We start from the raw sequence: 22,264 nt of genomic DNA on the forward strand, positions 1-22,264 counted from the left end.
AACCAGAAGTCAAGAGTCAGACGCTTTACTGCTTAACTGACTGAGCCATCCAGGCACCTCCACCAGCTCTTCCTGAGACCCTAGTAGGTATATAGTCCATACCTGATGCTGAGTGTGAGCATGGGAACAAAGGTGGGTAGGCTATATTAAAAAAAGGTGATACAGGGTGTAACCACTACTCCTTCAAAAGCTTGTTGGAAAGAAAGATAAGAAGGTATGTGTATATTCCCATACCTACATATGAAATGTATGGAAAGTTATGAAGGTATCTCTGTGAGTACATACACACGCACACTCACAAAGTAATGAAGTCACAGATGCAAATGAAGCATCACCTTCATTGATTAGAGTTGAACAGGGACAATCAGAAGAGGTAACACTAGAAAAATGGACTCTGACTTGGAAACTGAGCCTTGAGATGGCAGCCTACTGACCTATTGAGAGTTTCTTCTGTTATTTTTCTTCCAGGTTTAGGAATGGACCTTTTCGAATAGAGGATGAAATATCTGAGTTCTTTGAACTTACGTCTTTGTTTCTTCTTCTTCCTAATGCCAGGCATAGTATTCTGAAGGTTGTCAGGAAATGTTTGTTAAATGAATCAGTAAAAAAAAAAAAAAATATATATATATTATATATATATATATATATATATATAATATATATATATTATATATATATATATATATATATAGTATTAGTGCTACCAGGTTAAGTGAGAGAATGCCTATGATAACAGTACCTCCCTTGAGCTGTGGTCCCTATGAGAATTCTTCCAAGGGTGTTTGAAGTAGCACTGCATGCAAAAGAGGAGTCCCTGTGAATGAGTTTAGCATACGCTTTTGATAAGTGATTTGCATAAGATTAGCCTGTGCATAGACTGCAATCTTAGAAATTTCCAGACAGAAAATGCTCTCTGGAAGATGTTCCATTTATTAAGAGCCTATGACATGCCAGACATGTTTCTTCAATCCTTTGCTTCTGGGCTCAGTATAAAGTGATGAATAAGGGTGGTTAATCTCCCCCAATAGTTGTCAGGTTATTGCAAAGTTTAAAAACAGTGTCTGGAATTCAAGTACTGTTGCATAAATGTTAATAGTCAAGGACTCAAGAGTGTGACAATGAAAGGGAATGTTAAGGTAACATCGTCTAAACATTGGGCAAATATCAGTGGAAATGATATAGGCGTGGGACTGCTCAGAAACACTGCTGTGGATGCAGAAATCAAGACTTTACTCCCGTGGGGAATAGCCCAGAGGAGAGCCCTGGAACAATGCTGAGGCTTCTTGGGCTTTGAGAGGAATACGTAAATGGTAGGAGCTCTTGAAACAGGCTGATCGTTGTGTATAAAAAGCACAGCCTGCATCTAGTATCAGCTTCCTGCAGAAGAGAACATCACCTGCTCAGAACTCTGAGGGTCACAGAAGAAGGCTTGTTTCAACCCTGCTCTTTTCCAGGCTCAGGGCTGTGGGTGCACAAAGCTGACCAAGGCCCTGACAAGGCCAAAGAACAACTGTGCCCCATCTCAACCTGAAATTCAGACTGCCAAGCCCCTGACAAGGGCTGTTGGTGATGGGGTGTGTATATACCTAGGTGTGCCCTCCCTGTTGGATTTTTTTCCCCACTTTCTTTTATTGAGGTAAAATCCATATAACATAGAATTAACCATTTTTTTTCAAAGACAATTGGAATGTTTTATTTCATAAACTGATAGGATATTTGCTTTATTGCTTTAGTCCATTTATTTATTTATTGAAATTATAGTTGCTTAATATATAGTGCAATATTGGTTTCATAGAATTAACCATTTTAAAGTGTACAATTCAGTGGTATTTAGTCCATTCACAGTGTTGGTAACCATCACCTCTATCTAGTTCCAAGATATTTCATCATCCCAAAGAGACACCCCATACCAATTAAGCAGTCATTCCCCATTTCCTCCCTCTGCCCAGTTCCTGGCAACTGGGTTTTGTCTCTATGGATATATCTATTCTGTGTATTTCATGTAAATGGAGTCATACAATCTGTGGCCTTTTATATCTAGGTTTTTTCACTTAGCGCAATGTTTTTGAGGCTCATTCATGTTGCCACATGTCAGTAGTACATTCCTTTTTACGGCTGAGTAATATTCAGTCTATGTATATGTCACCTTTTGTTTATCCATTCATCAGGTGGTGGAAATTTGGGTCATTTCCACTCTGGCCATTGTGAATATGCTGTTATGGAACTTGTGTGCCAGGTTTTTTGGCATACCTATTTTTAATTTGGGGGGCGGGAGTAATATACCTTGGAGAGGAATTGCTTGTTGGGTGATATGCTAATTCTATGTTTAACTTATTGAAGAACCACCAAATTGTTATCCACAGCAACAGCACAAGTTTAGATTCCCACCAGCAAATGTATGAGGGTTCTAATTTCTCCACATCTTTGCCAACGATAATTTCCCATTAAAAAAAAATGTTAGCCATCCTAGTTTGTGTGCAGTGTTATCTCACTGTGGTTTTGATTTGCATGTCCCTGGTACAAATGATGCGAGGCGTTTCTTTATTCCCTGTTGAATTTTAACTCAGTGGAAATATTCTAAAGCTACACCTTTCTGCCTATGAGTGGATCTGTAGTACGATTTAGATAGCAAATTCTTGCATGTAGATTTGCTTAACTCTCTATGAGTCAGATGGAATAGAAGTATTTGCAAGTAGAGCCTAATAAACACTCCTGGACAATGGTGTGGATATGGAAATAGATGAAGAACTTTCTCAAAAGCAGTATTTATTAAAACTATGCTACTAATAGGACATTGATTTTTTTCTTTTTCTTTTTGCTCTGAAGTTTTATTTTAAAATCTGCCCTAGAAAAAAAAAATCTGTCCCAGAAAAACAAATGAGACAAATAACAAATCTCCCACTTTATGGACTTGAGTATCTCTTAAAATGGAGCAGCCAAAACTCATGCGTTTCAATACTGCCTTTGTTGCTGAATGACCTCTGACGTTTTAGAAGACTCCTCACTTATATACTATATTAAGACATCCCTCTGTGTTTCATTTCCACTGGCTCTAGTTGGGGGGATGATGATGAACTCCTACCAGTGTTGGCAGGGCTCTTGGGAAATTCTAAGAAGAAACCCACGAGTGAACTCGGGGTGATGACGTTGTGAGGAGCTTCTAAGTAAGCCATCCATTTTGATATACCTGCCTTAGACTGGATTTCCTCCTTCATTAAGGCCATTAATGGCCCTTTTTATGCCAACTTCTTGAGGCAAATGGACAGGGTAATGTGTCTCCAATTAGAGAAAGAGAAAACTGAGTGTCCCCAGAATAGTCTCATATCACAGTTAGGCTTGTTAGCTGCAAAAATAGATCTACATCAAAATAGAGAAATGTGGAAAATGTTATGAAAATAGAAACCATATTGTGCACTACCTTTTTTGATAAGTAGGTTAGCTCTCTAGAATTCTTAAGTTTAGAAGAGATAAGAAACTAAATAATGTAGTCCAGCATTCTTTGACTGATCTGGTATTAGGTTGGGTATTGGGGTCATGTCTGTGATCAGGCCCTGATTAGGTTTTGCTTGCTGGTAATTTTTTTCTTACTGCTAAATCTCAACATCCCATCTCTAATACGTAACTTGAATGTTTTTAACTGAGAGCTGAGACTGAATCTATCAAAAAAAATTTAGTCCCACTCTTGTGAACAGTGATATTCTTCTCATTATGTCAACCATACTTAGCATTCCCTGAATTACCTAGTCAGTAGGATCCTAGCTGGAGGCCCCTTGCAGATAAACAGTGCCTGCCTGTATAAAAATTGTCAGGATAATTATTTTTCCTGGGGGTAAAGGTATGTCAAAATGATTATCTTAGTAGGGAGAGAAGATAGCTAAGGAGAGTTGATGGTATTCAGGTGGAAGGTCATGAAAAGGTTGCTAAAATCTATTGTCTCTTCTCTGCCATCTTCTATCTCCTGTTAGCAACATATAAGGTCATTTTGCCAGAGAAATAAATTAGGTCAGTAAATAGTCATTGGATGAATCTACTTTAGATGGATGAGTTACAAGGTCCTCAACTGTGATCTACAATCACACCGATCTTGAGTTGTTGGAAACTGGTCTTGAGTACTCTGAGATAGATGTTATCATACTACTGGGACATATTAAGAATATATAATGAACTCTCATTCTCCTTTCTTATTTGGATATTATCTTTTCAACAGAAATGTTCTCTTATTCCTGGTAGGATTGCAGGTAAATATAGGGTGACCTGTTTTGTTTTTGTTTTTGTTTTCCCTAAATCTGGCAACTCTACTTCCTGGGCACTTAGCTAGATTATACTTCCTAGTGTTCCTTGCAGTTGGATGTAGCTGTGTGACTGAGTTCTACCAGTGGAATATTTGTGGAAGTGATGTATCATTGTTAGGACTGGCCCATAAAAACCTCTCTTGTATGCTCCTGTATGTTCTTGTCCTTTTGTGGTTGGCTAGAATGGAGACAACTTCTAGGGTAACTGTGGAAGCTGCATGTTGAAGTTAGAAGTTCTGTTAGACTGACTGCCTGGTGAAAGACTACCCCTATTAATTTGTTTACTTTTCTGTACTCTACAAGCAAAAAAAAAATTTACTGTGTTTGAGCTATTATGCATTTTGTGATCTATTATATTTGTTATGTAAGTAGTTTACTTAACCAATAACTATGTCGGTTGGTTAAGTCATTTTTATTGGTAACTAAATTACTAGATAGGGAGAAAACTTAGCATGAGACAGCTAACTTAATAAGGTGGGAATTATTTATAAATTTCAAGAGCAATACTCTACAAGTGCCCCAATAGGCTTTTGCTGTGTATAAGTGACTCTGAAACTTAGTAGTTTAATATAACACCAATCCTCCTATTATCTCTCTGAGGTTCCAAAAATCAGGAATTTGGGAAGGATGTAGCTGAATGGGGTAATATTACAGTGCAGTTCAATTCAGTAGCGATTTAATGTGGAAACCCATCTTGTGGAAGCCATGATTTGTGCTGTGGAGAGAAGTCAGGAAAGTAGATAGCATGATGCTGAGCATTAAGAAGCTTACAGTACTACTAGACTTGCTCACATGGATAGGCTCAAAATCATAAAACCCCTAATTATGTTGCTAAAATCATCTATTCAGCAAATATTTAAGCATGTACTTATGCACCAGGTACTCTACTGGGCACTGGGTTTGTAACTATGAACAAAACAGACAAATTCCTTTCTTCATGGAGCTCACTTTCAGGCGCGCATGTATGCGTGTATGGAACAGATAGCAAACAAATTAAAATTTTAATTATATAGGTTATTAGAAGATAAGTGCTATGGAGAAAACTAAGGGGAGGAAAACAGAAATTGTGTATGAGGGGGTGCAATTTTGTTTTTATGTAAGCTCTATGCCCAACGGGGGACTAGGACTCATGACCCCATGAGCAAGAGTCAAGTGCTCTACTGACTAAGCCAGCCAGGTGCCCTGTAGGAGTGCAGTTTTAAGTAGAATAGTCAGGCCAAGAGTCCCTGAGAAAGTTACATTTGAGCACAGACTTTTAAAGAAGGTGAGCATCTGAAGGATGCTCAGCCTCGTGACCATCTGAAGGATGAGTGTTTCAAGCAGAGGGAAGAACAAGTGAAAAGGCACCCATAAAGGAACCTGTTGATTATTTTCAAGAAGCAACAAAGAAGTCTGCAGCTGTAGCAAAGTGCATGAAGTAGAGAGCTGGAGAGAAAGGCAGAGTAAGAGCAGGATGGGGAGCTGGCAGAGAGGATCAGTAATCAGGGGCCTCCTAAGTCTTTTAGTCTGAGTAAGATTGGAAACTGGTGGGTGGATTTATTTATGTATTTATTTATTTATTTAGCAAAGGGGTGGCATGATGGGACTTATGTTTAAAAGGATTACTTTGGTTGCTGTATTGGGAATAGTTAACAGGAGTGTAAGGATGGAAGTAGGGAGGCCACATTGGAAGCCATTGTAATAATCTAGGTGCTGGGTGGTGGTGGCAGACGGGTATAATAGCAGAGGTAGTCAGAAGCAGTCTGATTCTAGAGACATTTTGAAGATAATAGAGCTAGTAGGATTTCTTGATGGACTGCATGTATGGTGTGAGAGAAAGAGAGAAGTTGAGAATGACCATGTGTTTTGGCTTGACCAATTGGAAGAATGGACTTTCCACTAACTGAGATAGGTAAGAAAAAAAATAATAGATCAAGTGCTAGAAGGAAGATAGCATGTTTATATGTTGATGGGATGGTTCAACTGAGAGGTAAAAATTAATGATACTGTTAAGAGAGAATTGCTGTAATCAAATAAAGAAGAGAGTAGAATCCAGTGCCTATGTGGAGATCCTGTCTTAGAAGTTTAGATGGTCCATTTACAGAAACACCAGGGAAGGCAGAGTATATGATCTAGAAGCTGTAGGCTGGTATTTGAGATGATAGGAGCTAAGGGAATTTCTTTTCTGATTATTTCTATTTTCTTAATGAAATAGGATACAATTCACCATTTGAGAATGAGGATGAGGGAAGAGACATGGAGGTCTGAAGTCGTCATCTAGAAGAATGCAAGATTGAATGGACTATAGAAAAGCAGTAGTATTACCGGGTCTATTTGAGGTCCAGTATCGTTAACTTGAAATGGTTTCTGTCAGTGGGTGCCTGGGTGGCTTAGTCAGTTAAGCATCTGACTCTTGATTTTGGATCAGGTCATGATCTTATGGTTCATGAGGTCAAACCCCAAGTTGGGCTCCATGCTGACTGTGCAGAACCTACTTGGGATTCTCTCTCTCCCTCCCTCTCTCTCTGCCCCTACCCCACTCTCTCTCTCTCTTGCTCTCTAAATAAACAAACAAACATTTAAAAAAAATTTTTTTTAACGTTTATTTATTTTTGAGACAGAGACAGAGCATGAACGGGGGGAGGGGCAGAGAGAGAGGGAGACACAGAATCGGAAGCAGGCTCCAGGCTCTCAGCCATCAGCCCAGAGCCCGACACGGGGCTCGAACTCACCGACCGCGAGATCGTGACCTGAGCTGAAGTCGGATGCTCAACCGACTGAGCCACCCAGGCACCCCTCAAAAAAACATTTTTAAAAATACATGGTTCCTGTCAGCCTAATAGTGGTTTTTGTTTTTTGTTTTCCTGGTTATGTTCAACTTCTTGGGTGCAGGCACAGAGTAGGAGGAGAATTGGATTTTTCCAAGGCTGGGTTTTGCTAAATATGATAAATTGAGAGAGAAGCGGGAGGTGGAGGGTATGTTTATAATGATAGATCATGGCATTTAAATAAGGTGAGGGAAGTGAGGACATGGAGGGAGAGAGACAGTAAACAGATGATGGAATTAATTGATTGTAGGTCCTAGTGGGATTGATGGATTATTGCAGGTGGCCTCTATAGAGAGTGATCTTGAAAGAGAGTAGATGGAGGACAGAGTGTGGGATGTTTGGATTTGAGATCATGGATGGTTGTATATTGTGATAATAATGACAGGGACTGAGGATTGACCCTGGGGAGACAGGCAGAGATAGGGCGGAGGACAAAATCACTGGAGAGGTTAGAAGGACAAAGAGGGCAGTGTTGAAAGTATCATCCACATGGAATTGAAATCACTAAGAATTAAGACAAGCGTGTTGTTAGAGTGAGTCACAAACTAGAATCTTTGAAACTTGAGGAAAATGAACAAGAGACTGGTAGATGTTTACAGCAAGGAGAGGCAGGGGTGATAAGAGACTAATGATACAGATTTAAAGCTGGAGAATTTTAGAGATAATGGCTTAGAAGCGGCAATGAGGAGCACTGAGGAAACCTAGTCTACTTTTATCCTGGATTCAGGAGGCATGAGAGAGATGACAGCTACTGTTTGAGACTACTCCAGTAGAAAAAGTCTCCTCAGGGAAGAACCAGGTTTCTATACAGTAACTTCGGAAAAAAAGTTGAGAATACAAGAGATTCTATTGGTAATAGACCATGGGGTGCAGAGAGCACAGTGGGGGTGTTTCAGGATTGGGGGGATGGAGACAGAAGAGATACATAGCCTATGAAAATAATGAAAGCCCCGTGTATGAGGCACACACTATTAGCAATGGTATTAGTCCTTTCCCCTGCCTGCCTCGGACTGACTTTTTCACATATTGGGGCTCTGCCTGCAGCAAGTAGTGTGTCCCAGTTCTCAGCTGTCTAAAATGGATCTAGCTCCTGGAACAGAGAGGAGAAGCAGGTAATAAAGGAGCCCTCAGCCAATATTGCAAGATTAGACATAACTGTCAGTCAACTCTAACTGATTGCCCTAACAGAGACTTCTCTGATTTTCTCATTCTGTTTGGATTGAGACATCTGGATAGGACAGAAAAATCACTGAAGAGTCCATCTCAATTGCATAATAGACCTGGCAATGGGAAACTTCTGTCTCACTGCAGTATCTAGCCCCTTTGGATTGTGAGGGATTTGTGTCAGTGAATGGAGAGTCAACACCATCATTTCAACCAGATCCTTCTCAAACCAGCCACTGCCAAAAATTGCTTTTAAAAAGAAGAAAGAAGAAAACCAGAAAATTCATTTTTGTTAGGATAGATGATAAATGGCTCATCTGACACATGTGCACATTCATTCATACAAAACATAATTGTTTTTTTGCTGTTATCATGGCCTTCTTGGTGGAGATGTTGTTTTGCAGAAATCAGTGGCCTGAAGGGGAGTGTGTGTGTGTGTGTGTGTGTGTGTGTGTGTGTGTGTGTGTGAAAAATTCCTGTTCTGCAGCAGGATATAAGTAGAGCATGCCCTAATGGATTCAGAGGCATTCTACACTGGAGTTACAGCTCAGTCTTCACAGCTGAACTTTTATTTTTCAGAACATAGTTCTTCAGCCATAAGGCATTTGGCAATTTTCACCAATAAAAAAATAAATTGCATAAAAGGGAGTTGGGGTTGAACCCGCCTATCACCTTTTATGTGAATTTTCTCTTTCTATTCTCTCAGCGCATGTCTGCCAGCATTTACATTCCTGAAATAATTTATGTGGGGATGGAAGAAAAACAGAAAAGAAAACAACTTCCTCAAACTACTCTACAAGGAGAACATTTGGAAGATCATGTAGGGAAGCACTGGAACCATTTTATCAGAGTGACAGGTCGATGGAATAGTGATGCAGTGGTAAAATTAAAGGTCTTCAGTTTTGGCCTTTTTTCTATGAGACCCTGGGGTATTGACTTTTCAGAATGAGTTGCTTTTTGGCAGTCTTGCTAGAGGACAAGCTCTTAGATCTACAAAAAGTTTTCGAGGCAAATGAGGATGATAGCCAGGAGGAGGGTCAGCAGGCTGAGGGGAAGAGGGTAGGAGTGAGTTTTGCCTGAACAGTCACTAAGGAAAGTCTAAAGAGGACTCTGCAGGGAGTGGACCTTTTTGGAGATCCTTGGCTCCAGAGATACTGCATTCCTTTGCATAATTTTTCCGGAGAACCTGGAAATTATACTTGTGTCATTGGCTACCTTTATTCTATTTTAAGTTCTTTTCAAACTGTACATGGAGCACAACAAAACTTGTAAAGGGGCTAAGCTTAAGTGTAATTTCTCCATCAAATTCCATCTCAGCCCATTTTTGCCTCCTCTTAACTCATTGCTTTCTGAATTTTCTGACTTGTGCTTATTTGTGAAAACTTATTTTGCTCTCCATTACTTTGTCATGCTTGATTCCTAGTGAACCGTTACTTTTTTTTTAATTATTAAATATAATTTATTGTCAGATTGGTTTCCATACAACACTCAGTGCTCATCCCAACAGGTGCCCTCCTCAATGCCCATCACCCACTTTGCCCTCTCTCCCACCCCCATCAACCCTCAGTTTGTTCTCAGTATTTAAGTCTCTTATGGTTTACCTCCCTCCCTCTTTGTAACTTTTTCCCCCCTTCCCCTCCCCCATGGTTCTCTGTTAAATTTCTCAGGATCCACATATGAGTGAAAACATATGGTAACTGTCTTTCTCTGCCTGACTTATTTCACTTAGCATAGTACCCTCCAGTTCCATCCACGTTGCTACAAATGGCCAGGTTTCATTCTTTCTCATTGCCAAGTAGTATTCCATTGTATATATAAACCACAACTTCTTTATCCATTTGTCAGTTGATAGACATTTAGGCTCTTTCCATAATTTGGCTATTGTTGAGAGTGCTGCTATAAACATTGGGGTACAAATGCCCCTATGCATCAGCACTCCTTTATCCCTTGGGTAAATTCCTAGCAGTGCTATTGGTGGGTCATAGGGTAGATCTATTTTTAATTTTTTGAGGAACCTCCACACTATTTTCTAGAGTGGCTGCACCAGTTTGCATTCCTACCAACAGTGCAAGAGGGTTCCCATTTCTCCACATCCTCTCCAGCATCTATAGTCTCCTGATTTGTTCATTTTAGCCACTCTGGTATGAGGTGGTATCTCTGTGGTTTTGATTTGTATTTCCCTGATGAGGAGTGACACTGAGCATCTTTTTATGTGCCTGTTGGCCATCTGGATGTCTTCTTTAGAGAAGTGTCTATTCATGTCTTCTGCCCATTTCTTCACTGGATTATTTGTTTTTCGGGTGTGGAGTTTGGTGAGTTCTTTAGATTTTGGATACTAGCCCTTTATCTGATATGTCATTTGCAAATATCTTTTCCCATTCTGTCAGTTGCCTTTAGTTTTGTTGATTGTTTCCTTTGTAGTGCAGAAGCTTTTTATCTTCATGAGGTCCCAATAGTTCATTTTTGCTTTTAATTTGAACTGTTACTTTCAATTACACTTTCTGTTTGGTTATTTCTGGGCTCTTCTTAACAGTGAACTCTTCCACAATCCTAATTTACCAGATGAAGGAATCCTAAAATTGATGAGATACATGAATAGTAAGATATGTGAAGATGTTTTTATCACATAGATATTTATCACATAAATCACGTAAAAATTATAGTTAATCAAGACACCCTTTTGGTAATTAATAAAATATATTTACAATCCATGGGTAGATTTGGATAATTATAAGTAAAGCATTTAATAGCCATTTGATACCATGCAGTTTCTAGAATATTTTAGTGTTCATTATTTATTTGATTTCACAATAGTTCTATGAATTAGGAAGAACAGACATTAATATACCCATTTTACAGACGAAATTAAGGGCTAGGAGGGTGAATCACAGAGCCAATAGGATCTTTAATCTCAATCTTCTGACTCTAGGTGATGACAACTGAAATAATTTGTATGAAGATAAAACGTGGTTTTGTTCACAAACAGGAATTCGCTGTGAACTTTTCAGTCTCCACTTGATCTTAGCCAAAAGGCCAAGAAGTGAGAACACTTTTCAGTCTCAATATAGGTTTGGCAAATGTAAGTACTATATATCGCAAGGTTCAAGGTTTCTTTAAGGGGATGATCCAAGTATGGTATGCTGTAGCACAGCAGGCAGCATCTTTAGTAGTTCTAGCTGCGTGACATTGGCCGAGTCACCTAACCTCTTCGATTTCTCTCAATTTTCTTAACTATGAGGTGGGAATTGTATTGCCATCTGTTAGTTGTTACTCCAAAAGTAGCTGTGACATGAAAATGTTTTGTGGGTATAAAGCAGTATCAAAAGCTGTCAATGTTGTTTGTTACCACAGTCTTTGGCAAAAGATCCAGGAGGGAGGGAGTTGGGGTTCAATTGGACCTCACCGGTATGCTCAGGGCTTGGACTTTTCCAAGGTTTACATTTTTCCTGTAAAATTAAAGAGAGGAGACCATATGAAATGGGGAAAGTTGCTTAGGACACTCTCACTCTGGTGTCTTTATGATACCCTTTCCACTCTTGTCCTAGACCCCCCTTCCTGAGCTGGAATGTAATCTTCTCCAAGAGAGTTTTTAATGGCTTATGTTGTTTCTTTCCCTTCTCTAAGTGATTTTCCCCCCCAGCAACATAATACTCAGAGATCCCGAAAGAATGGCTCTGTATTGGCAGAATTTTGGAGTCATTGCAAGCTTCTTGGGGGTATGTATATTTAATTTTGTCCTTTCAAAACCCAGCATGATTATGGCTGCACATTACTAAGGTTATCCCCAGACTGAGATGATCATACTCTGTGTTACCATTACATGTCATATAGGTGTGTGTCATAGATGCCATAGGTTGTTTTTATTACAGTGTAATTTATGCAAAAAAAAAATGCACCCTTTTAAGTTTATGGTTCAATGAGTTTTGGCAAACATATTCAACCACATAGCCACCAGCACAATCAAGATAGAGATTCCACATGCCCCTTGCAGTCAATCCCCTGTCCCCACCCTCAGCCCCAGACTGCTTTCTGTCATCATCCATTAGTTCTGGTTTCTCTAGATGTCATATAAATGTATTCATACAGGATGCAGTCTTTTATGTCTGGCTTATTGATGCCATAGATTATGGCATATGCTTTAAGCACACAAAATTCAGCTCATATACCTCCTTTCTATAGCTATGGATGGTGTGCAGTTTGGGGTGCTTGGCTAGTAATATTTCCTGTGACCGTAGTGGCCAGGGCTTGTAACACTTCTGCTCTCTGAGCCAGAAAGAAATGTTTCCCACTTTAAAATCTTAGTTATCACTTGCCACTTACCAGCTGCCAGTGAGTGGCAAAGGCTTGGGGGTCAAGGAGCTCGTGGCCTCTCCTGCTCCTATTTGCAGTGTTATTTTAACCTTATATTACACAACACTTTTGTGGCTGACAAGCTGGTGTGTGTGTAAACCAATTACGGGTCAGCCAAACAGCATTTTTATTCAATTTTTAAATTGTAAGAGTAATACACATTCATTGTAGAAACTTTGAGGGAAAAAATGGAAAAGTGCAATAAAGATTTTCGATACTTTCTCATTGAGAATATCATTAAATTTTGGGGCACGGTTCTTTCTAGTTTTTTTCCCCAGACAGGCTGTTATGCAGATATGATAATCCATATGTAAAATTTTATAACCTGCATTTTTCATTTAATATTTTAGTCATATAATTTCTCTGTCAGTGAAAAATCTTCATAAACATATTTAAATGGCCATTGTAGCTTACCTATATATAAAGATATTAGTATGTTATTAATGATACTGTAGAATTACATATAATATGCAATTAATATACAATTATCCCTATATATCTCTATATGTATAAGATTCATAATTCAATACATGAGAATTAAAAAGCACTAGGGGCCCTCCTTTTAAAAGGAATCTTATGTGCTTTCTGTTCCGCTTCAGTATGTATGGATTTTGCTTACAGCAGAAAAAAGGCTATACCTACTTGACAGAAGGAGGCACAAACTGCTAAGTCAAATAGAAGTGATACAGAGACTTCTTCCTAACCCTTCTGTTTTAACACCTTAATCTTGCCTGTTGGTATTTTCTGCCCTGCAGGTGTTGAGATTCAGCCACGCTTCCATGAGACTACTGGTGACACTCCATCTGTCAGATCTCAAATTGACAGAAGTGATAAGGGTAGGAGACTGGAGTAGTTCTTCCAGAGTTATTTTGCGTCTTGATGACAGCGAAGGAAAAATATGGGCAACAAAATTGAGAGTCTTTACTTTCTGACCCCTGCTCTCAGCTGAAGGAGAGAAGCTCTGGGAGACCTAAGTGTCAACCAGGATGGCTACAGTATTGAAAGTCTGTGTGTCTATGTTGGATGTTCACTGGGTTTAACAGAACTTAAAAGATGCCTGCAGACAAACTGATTTGCAGTAAGATCTAAAATCCATCCAAGGGATAACCTTTGGGGAATGAACTGTAAGGCTTGAATAGGTCCTAAATTGTACACAGAGTAACATTATCATTTACTATTGGTACTCACAAAGTACCAACAGGTACTTTGACATGACAAATGCTTACAGTTTTGGTTCAGATCTGCTTCATAAATATTTACTGATTACTGAGTGAGGCACTGTGGGAGATGTGGCTCTGCAGTAATGTGACTGATTTTTAAAAACTATGAATTCCTAAATCATATCTTCAAGTATGTGCTCTTCTTTCAGAGGTTAAGTGTTTTTCAAAGATGTTTTCTCTGCTCAAAAATTTCCTACCTCCTTAGAGCTTGTTTTCAGCCTGTAGGATATTTAAAAAATATATGCATACTTAAGATACATCTATTTAAGTATATATGTTTAATTCTTAAAATTAGCCAGAAGTTATTTGGTACCAAGTCCTATGAATGTGGTAGGAAGTCAACACGGATAATATTTTGTTTACCTGAAATGATGTGTGACTGTGGACCAGAGTCTGAGTTTTTGGAGAAGGTTTATTAATTTCAAAATTAATATCACACACTGACACTGTGTGAAATGCAGTAGAATTGCAATTGCAATTGCATTGGTGCTTCTCACAATGACTCTGAAGGAAAATCCTCTTTTCAATAAGAGTTCTGATGTGTTCATAAAAAGTTCTAACTTCCTAGCTAGAGAGCCACACCTGAAAATGACTGTTAACCTTTAGGAATCTTCTGCATTTTCAGAAGGTGATGTGGAAACAAGTGTGTTAGGGAGCAGGAATTGGCATTCATCACTTGGTGCTGAAGCAGGGCTGAGGTGATCATATGATGCAGTCAGGAAGCAGGGGCGGCTGACCGGGCTCCCCTTTTCAGCTTTACACCCACCCTCAAAGGTGTAGGTTGTCTTCTTGTCAAGAGTTCCTTTCAGATTTTCCCCTTGGAGTTTTCCTTGCTATTTGTTTTATCCAGATTAATTTATGCAAAAAGGGTGTTGAGTGTGAGTATTAAATTTCTCAGGTTGCATGTTATTGCAGAATTGATTCTGGAAATGGGAAGTAAGAAAGAAAGCAATTAGCAAAAGTAGTTCAGGTTGGTTTCTTGACGTAGGTGGGTGGGACTGATTTGACCTAAGTTCTGGAAAACACAGATGACATGCATTGCTTCAGTGCACTTGAAATTCAAATTTATATAATGATTACACATTCTCTAAGGCATGGTAGCATTGCCTTTTACATTAGAGTGCAAGATACTCAGGGCAAGGGCTAGTGCTTCTGAGTTTTTTATATTCCTCACAGCACATAGCAGAGTGCAGGATATACTCATCAAGGCCTCCCCAGACAGAATGGTTACTCCCAGATTCCCATCTTGTTTTCCTTTTTTTTCCTTTAAACAAACGTGGTATTGTGAGTCTGCTCAGGTTGCCATAACAAAATATTATAGAATGGGTGGCTTAAATAACAGAAATTTATTTCCTTAAAATTCTGGAAGCTAGGAAGTCCTACATTCAGGTGCTGATTTGATTCCTGGTGAGGACTCTTGTTCTAGCTTGCAGATGGCTGGCTTCTCACTGTGTCCCCATATGGCAGAGATAGAGCAAGCTTTTGTAAGGATATTCTATTGGATCGGTGCTCCACCCTTATGACCTTATTTAACCTTATTCTAAATATAGCCTCACTGAGGATTAGGGCTTCAACATATGCATTTTGAAAAGACACAGTTCAGTCCATACTACCATCGGAACAATTATTACATTGTGTTGTGATAATTTGTTTATGCCTGTTCCCTGGAGACTATGGTGTCCTTAGGTACTAAGCACAGTGCTGGGCATTGAGAGTCACAGAGAAGGGTCTTGCCCTCAAGGAACTTATGGTTAGTTGTGTTCATTTTCCATGGCCACTCTAATGAATTACCACAAACTTAGTGGTTTAAAACAACAGAAATTTATTATCTTACAGTTCTGTAGGTCAGAGAAGTCTGACACAGGTCTCAGTGAGCTAAAATGAAGGTGTCAGCAAAGCTGTGTTCCTTTTGGAGGCTCCAGGGAGAGTCTGTTTCCTTGACTTTTCCAGCTTCTAGATGCAGACAACGTTGCTTGGCTTGTGGTCCCTCTTTCTCCGTCTCAAAGCCAGCAAAGTTGCAACTCTGTGATGACTCTTGTGTAGTCACATATCCCTCTGACATAGCTAGGTAAGGCTGTCTGTTCTTTAGGATCCCTGTGATCAGTCTGGGTCCATCCAGACAATCCAGCATAATCTCCCTATCACACAGATCTTAGCTTTTTTTTTTTTTTTTAATTTGCTTTTACTGTTTATTTATTTTGGGGAGGGAGAGAGAGAGTATGTGCGCAGGGGAGGGGCAGAGAGAAAGGGGAACAGAGGGTCCCAAGTAGGCTCTGTGCTGACAGTAGAGAGCCCTATGCAGAGCTCAAAGTCATGAACTGAGAGATCATAACCTGAGCCGAGGTCAGATGGTTAAGTAACTGAGCCATTCAGGTGTCCCCTTAGTTTAATCACATCTGTAAATTTCTGTTTGTCATGTCAGGTAACATATTCACAGTTTCTGGGGATTTAAATGTGGACATAGTTGGTAGGGGGCATTATTCTGCTATCACTTTATAGTGGAAGAGAGAGACATATAAATCAGAGATTCAATGCAATGTGTCAAGTGCAGTAATGAAAATCTGTTCAGGTTACATATATATATGGGAAGCATAGAAGAAAGTGGTTAACAAATGATAGTTATGAATGAGACACTGACAGCAAAGATGAAGAGGATGAGATGGGTTGTAGGGAGGTAGAATGGGCATAATTTGGGATTCAACCTGATGTAGGGGATGAAGGAGAGAGAGAATGAAAAGGAGTGAGGATGATTTCCAGATTCTGGATTGGGACTGGGCAGACCTCTTGCTGAGATAGGGAGCACACTGGAGGGCACAGTTAGTTGCTCTTCATGCCCTTGTATCTTCATAAGTATTCTGGCTACAGCCATGTGGTAGATGGAAAGGTGATTCCTGAAGAAGGCATGTTAGGCAGACATCCTACTAGGGATACGCTTTGGTGGAGGGGATGATACATTCATTTTTGTCTTTCTCTTTTGCTTTTCAGAAAATTTGAGGTATAATTTACAGTGAAATGCACAAATCTTTTTAAAAATATTGTTTAATGTTTATTTATCAAAAAAATTTTTTTAATGTTTGTCTTTATTTTTGAGACAGAGAAAGACAGAGCATGAGCAGGGGAGAGGCAGACAAAGAATCGGAAGCAGGCTCAAGTCTCTGAGCTGTCAGCACAGAGCCCGACGCGGGGCTCAAACTCGTCAACTGTGAGATCATGACCTGAGCCGAAGTCGGCCACTCAACTGACTGAGCCACCCAGGCGCCCCAGTGTTTATCTATTTTTGAAGGAGAGAGAGACAGAAACACAGAATCTGAAGCTGGCTCCAGGTTCTGCGCTGTCGGCACACAACCCAATGTGGGGCTCCAACTCACAAACCGGGAGGTCATGACCTGAGCTGAAGTTGGATGCCCAACAGACTGAGCCACCCAGGCAACGCTGAAATGTACAGATGTTAAATGTTTAGTTCAATGAGTCTACGAATACATACTTGCATCCAAATCAAGACAGAACACTTCCATCACCTTACAAAGATCTCTGGTGCCTCTTGCAGTCAATCCTTACACCTCAGAGGCAACCACTGCTCTGATTTCTATCAACACAGATAATTTTGCCTATTCCAGAACTTCACATAAATGGAAGCATACAATATGTACTCTTTAGTGGCTTTCATTCAACATACTATATCTGAGATTCAACTATGTTATTGCTGTATTGAATGTTCACTCCTTTTTGTTGCTTAGAAGTATGCCCAAATCATACTTGTTCATTGATGATTGGGCTGTTCTTAGTGTTTTGGTTATTTGGACATTTTTATACAAGTCTTTCTAGGCTTCAAGGGAACTTTATAGCATTAAATGCTGAAATTAGAAAAGATGAGCTCAGTTTTGAATTTAAGTCAGAGGTACTTGTGGACATTCAGGTAATGAGGTCCAGGACCAGTGGGAGTAGTCAACAGTAAAGGAGAGAGAGGTGGGTTAGCAATTTAGATTCTTGTAGTCACTAGTCATTTTGTGGAGTTAAAGCCATTGGAAAGTCCTCAGGTAGCCCTTAAAATGTGAGACAAGGCCCATGAATTAAATCCTGGAAAGCATCGATACCTATTTGTAAAGAGGAACCCTCTAAGGAGGCTGAGCAAAACACGACCATTTATCTTCATGTCTCCATCAGCCGGCACAGGACCCGTCTCAGTCTGCTAAATATAACAGAAAATGTGCAGAGTACATGCTTATATAGACCCTATGAGGAGACAGATGGGTAGGAGAAATGGCACGAGGAGTCGCAAAGGACAGAATGAGTGTGGTAGATTGAAAAGGGGGAGTGGTACGGGGTAAGCACGACCGGCTCCACCTTTGTTTAGACGGGGCTGGGAGACGGAATCATTAGAGTCGAATAATTAGGTAGGGTCAGACTACGCAGGTCCTGAAATGGATGTCAGATGGAAGAATTTAGACTCCACAGGCCGGCCCCCTTGAGAAGAGCTGGGTTCTGGAGCAGGGCGTGAGAATATGAGATCTGCTTTTGGGAAGTGACTGTGGCGGCGGCGCAGTGGTGGTGGTGGCGGAGATGCTGCTACTACTGCTGGTGACAGGGCTGAGTGGTAATCGGTAGGGCTTTCCACTAGACTTTGGCTTTGTAGCTGCTGCTGACTCCCTGGCCAAGTGCTGTAACTTTGCCTCTGAGCCTTGGTAGCAGAGGACGGAGGTCGTGGCATCTGGCCGCAGCTGGGAGGCAGTGCGTGCGCGCGCGGGGCCGGGATGTCCGGCCGGGAACCCTCAGGCGAAATTACAGCCAGGCGGGGCGCGGAGGGGGCGGCCGACGAGACAGGCCACGCCCCCTCTCGCCCGCGCAGGCGCGCTGCGGGCCGTTAGCTGTCAGGAGCCGAGCGGCTGGCGGGCGGCGGGATCCGACGTCTGCGCTGGAAGCGGCTGACAGAACCCAGCGCGGCAGGGGCGGCTAGGGCGGCGCGGCCCCCCGGCTCCCCCCGCCAGGTCGCAGAGGAGAGCAGGGACCAACGGGCGGCCGGCGGCGCTGGCAGGATGGGGAACCGGGAGATGGAGGAGCTGATCCCGCTAGTGAACCGTCTGCAGGACGCCTTCTCGGCGCTGGGACAGAGCTGCCTGCTGGAGCTGCCGCAGATCGCCGTGGTGGGCGGCCAGAGCGCCGGCAAGAGCTCGGTGCTCGAGAACTTCGTGGGCAGGTGAGCGCGCGGGGCGCGGGGGGCGGGGCTGGCGACCCCGCTCGCTCGCGGCCGTTGGAGCGTGCTCCGGCGGCGGGGAGCCCGAGGGCGGGCCCGGGGCTGAGGAGGAATGGAGGGCAGAGCCGCGGCGTCCGCGGGGCGGGCGGGGTCGTCCCGGCTGCGGGCATCCTCCGTCCCCCCCGCGCCCGGTGGCCCTCCTGTCTGCCTTTCATCCTGCGATACAAAGCCATTTCCTCTGCGTCCTCCGGCCGGGGAGTCAGGGGAGGGGGTCCGCCCGGGATCGGCTCCCCCCCCACCTCCCCGCCCCGCCCGGCCGCGCCAAGCCTCGGGCAGCCTGGATGCGTAGCGCGCCCGGGAGCTTCCCAGTCCGCGTCTCCTCTGTTTTCCCGGCCCCTCATCCCCCTCTTTTTCCTGTCAGCCTCCGGGAGGCTCTCCGGGAGGCTTCGGGGTTTTATCCCCCCACCCCGGCCTCGCGCCCCCCCCCCCCCCCCACTCCCCGGGAGATGCTGTCCTTCTCGCCCCGCTTCTCCGCTCAGCTGTCTACTGTTCGAGACAGTCGTCCCCTGCTCCTAGCAGGGGAGGCGGGGTGCGAGGAGAAAGAAACCGTTTGTTGTGGTGAAGCTTTACCCAGCCACGCTTCCCCACCATTCTCCTCCCTGGGAGTCGGAGAATAAAAGGTGGTGTGTTCGCGTGTGCACCTATTCACAGCGCCAGGCTTATGTCAGAGAAACCGAGGCACACTCTCGGAGGGGGGTGAGCGTGGACTCGTGTTGCCCAGATGCCATGTCATTCCTGCATCATCTCGGGATTGACCAGCGTCTTTCTCGCACTCTCCCCGCGTGCCCCCTCCCCCCAGCATCATCCTCCGTTCCCTGAGCTCTCATCTGTCCGGCGGGTCTTCAAGAGAATATGCTGAGCCTAAATGAGAGTTACGGGTTTCTTCGTGGCTCTTTTAACACAGAAAAAGCTGGAGAATTAATTTTTGGATTGGGAATCAGCATTTCCTCCAGCGAGCAGTGCGTGGGGGATTAAGTTACCGTAACGGCCTCGCCTGAGGAGTGCAGACATTTGCCAAGAAAAGCCCATTTTAAAGCGTTACGAAAGCTGAAATCTGTTTCCTGTAGTAAAGCAGGTAGAAATGGACAGCGGCGAGACGGTGGGCCGGAGTGGGGACAATCCCGAGCTGGTACTTTACTCTTTGTATGGGGCTGGCGACTGTTTTGAGATTCGGAAGGCTCCTGTTCCTCCCCGCCCCACACCTTTCTTTTTCTTTTTCTTTTCTTTTTTTTGGTTAGTGTTTGGTGATAGGTAAAATTTCGATATTCCTACATCTCCTTTGGGAATTGTTAGTATCTGTAAAGTGCATAGTCTTTTCTCTCAGACGATGCTCTGTCTGATGATACTCTTCGTCCTCGTCTTTTTTTCCTCCTGTGAATTAGAAAGCTTAGGACCCCAGCAAAAAAGTAAAATTACTGACAATTGAGTAAATCTCTTCATCATTTCACTTCGGTTTTATCACTTTGAGTGATGGGAAAAGTCATGGTGAAACATTTTGCATACGTCATCTCAGACTAATGGTGAAGTGAAGGATGAGTGTGATTTCAAACATACACATACAACAGCCATACACTTAAGGGTTTTACTTTGTTTTTGGTTTATTGTCACTAAACTTATAGTGGTATCCATAGGGACAGTGAGGATTGAGGACAGTATACTTTGAATTTTCAGGCTCCAGGACATCTAACATGGTGCCTTGTCATTTAACTACTTTTATTTTTAAACAAATACTTAAAGATTAAAATTGTAAGTAATTCAAATGCAATGGCCATATTTTTATGCATCCTTCACGTATTTACTGGGATGGGCCTGTGTTATAAATGCACTGTTTGCGTCAAGAGCTTTTGAATATGTCAGTTTTATGCATGTATCTCAATTCCATTCTCCAGGTTTCAAATCCTGACACACTTCCCTTTACTAGCTGTATTCTTTTAAAATGAGAATTCCAAAAAAGAGACATGGGAGAGTAAAATATTTTAGCTTAAACATTTTTCATGATAGAGCAAAAATTAGGGACATTACAAGTATACAAATCAGAGCATTTAGCAGAATACATTAGTATTGTTATACTTTTTAAAGTTGTGCCAGTAGTTAATTGCTGTTAGAATATCAAATCAAAGGAAAGGATGAACAGAGAGGGAGATCTCATTTAATAAATATATAAAGGCTTTATTATCTGTAGAGATGACACCTGCCTAGCAGAGCTTATATATTAGGAAAAAATTAATTAAAAAGGTCATTTGACTTTAATAAAGGTTTCAGTCATTGAATTATTGAGGAATCTAATTTCTAATTATAAACCAACCTTAGGGAAAAAGGAGTTCTCAATTTTGGAAGGAGATTGGTCCTAGACAGAAAAAAAACTACTCATACCCCACTATAACCTTTTATCTTTTTATTATCCAGACATTTTGCAATAAAGATAAGATCCTTTAAGGATGAAACGTTCCTCTTTTATATGTTATCTGTTTTCATTTTAAGACTCTGGTGTATGCGCAGTTATTGAATGTAATCATAAAACAAGGGGTCATTGCCTGTGTGAGTTCTGTTTACTCATCATTTAAGCTTGTTCTCTTCAAAATAATGATGCATTTTCCTCATTATTTAACAATCTGTGTTTAGTGGACTATTTATTTACATTGATTTTTTTTTTTTTTTTTTTTTTTTTTTTTTTTTTTTACACCACTGAATGAGTTTGGTTGTGAATGTGTTTACTTCATTTAACTGTAGCTGTAAAATCCAGTTTTGGGTGACAAGTTTGAGATTGTTATGAATAAAATGAGTCATGAATGAACTACTTGTTTGTGACTTTCTTCCTGAAGTGATGAGTTTACATATTAACGTAATATAGTGTGAGTAACCAGATTGTTCTTTTTGGTTGTTCAGATGAAATATAGGCTGGCGATGAGAGACAATGTAAGGTCTAATGAGTAGAAGCTGAGACTCATGGTGTGAATAAAGGGGTGCATTAAATGGTGTGGGGTCTGCCCATTTGTCTGGTTTGTGTATGGAAGAATTGAATTTACTCAACTGCTTTCATATCCATTTTTTTTTCTTTTTTACAGTGCGGTGAGAGGATGATGACGATGATAGTGGTTAACATATCCTGAGAGCTTGCTATGCGTCTAGTGTTATTCTAAGGGCTTGTAATGGATAATCTCATTTAATACTTATAAAACC

General features: G+C 41.4%; 1 protein-coding gene across 17 annotated transcripts in view; it reads left to right on the forward strand.

Moving 5' to 3' along the window:
- The first annotated feature begins 18,713 nt into the window (after window positions 1-18,713).
- Window positions 18,714-22,264, forward strand: part of DNM3 (dynamin 3) — a 571,670-nt gene continuing 568,119 nt past the window's right edge. For all 17 annotated transcript variants that reach the window (XR_006198729.1, XR_006198730.1, XM_042924852.1 and 14 more), the window contains exon 1: window positions 18,714-19,027. Coding sequence is in view for 15 of the 17 variants with exons in the window: in XM_042924852.1 (XP_042780786.1) it covers window positions 18,867-19,027 (161 nt within the window). In the remaining 2 variants the exon portion in view is untranslated. The remainder of the gene's footprint in view (window positions 19,028-22,264) is intronic.

This window comes from Panthera leo, chromosome F3 (assembly GCF_018350215.1).
Source record: "Panthera leo isolate Ple1 chromosome F3, P.leo_Ple1_pat1.1, whole genome shotgun sequence".
NCBI lineage: Eukaryota > Metazoa > Chordata > Mammalia > Carnivora > Felidae > Panthera > Panthera leo.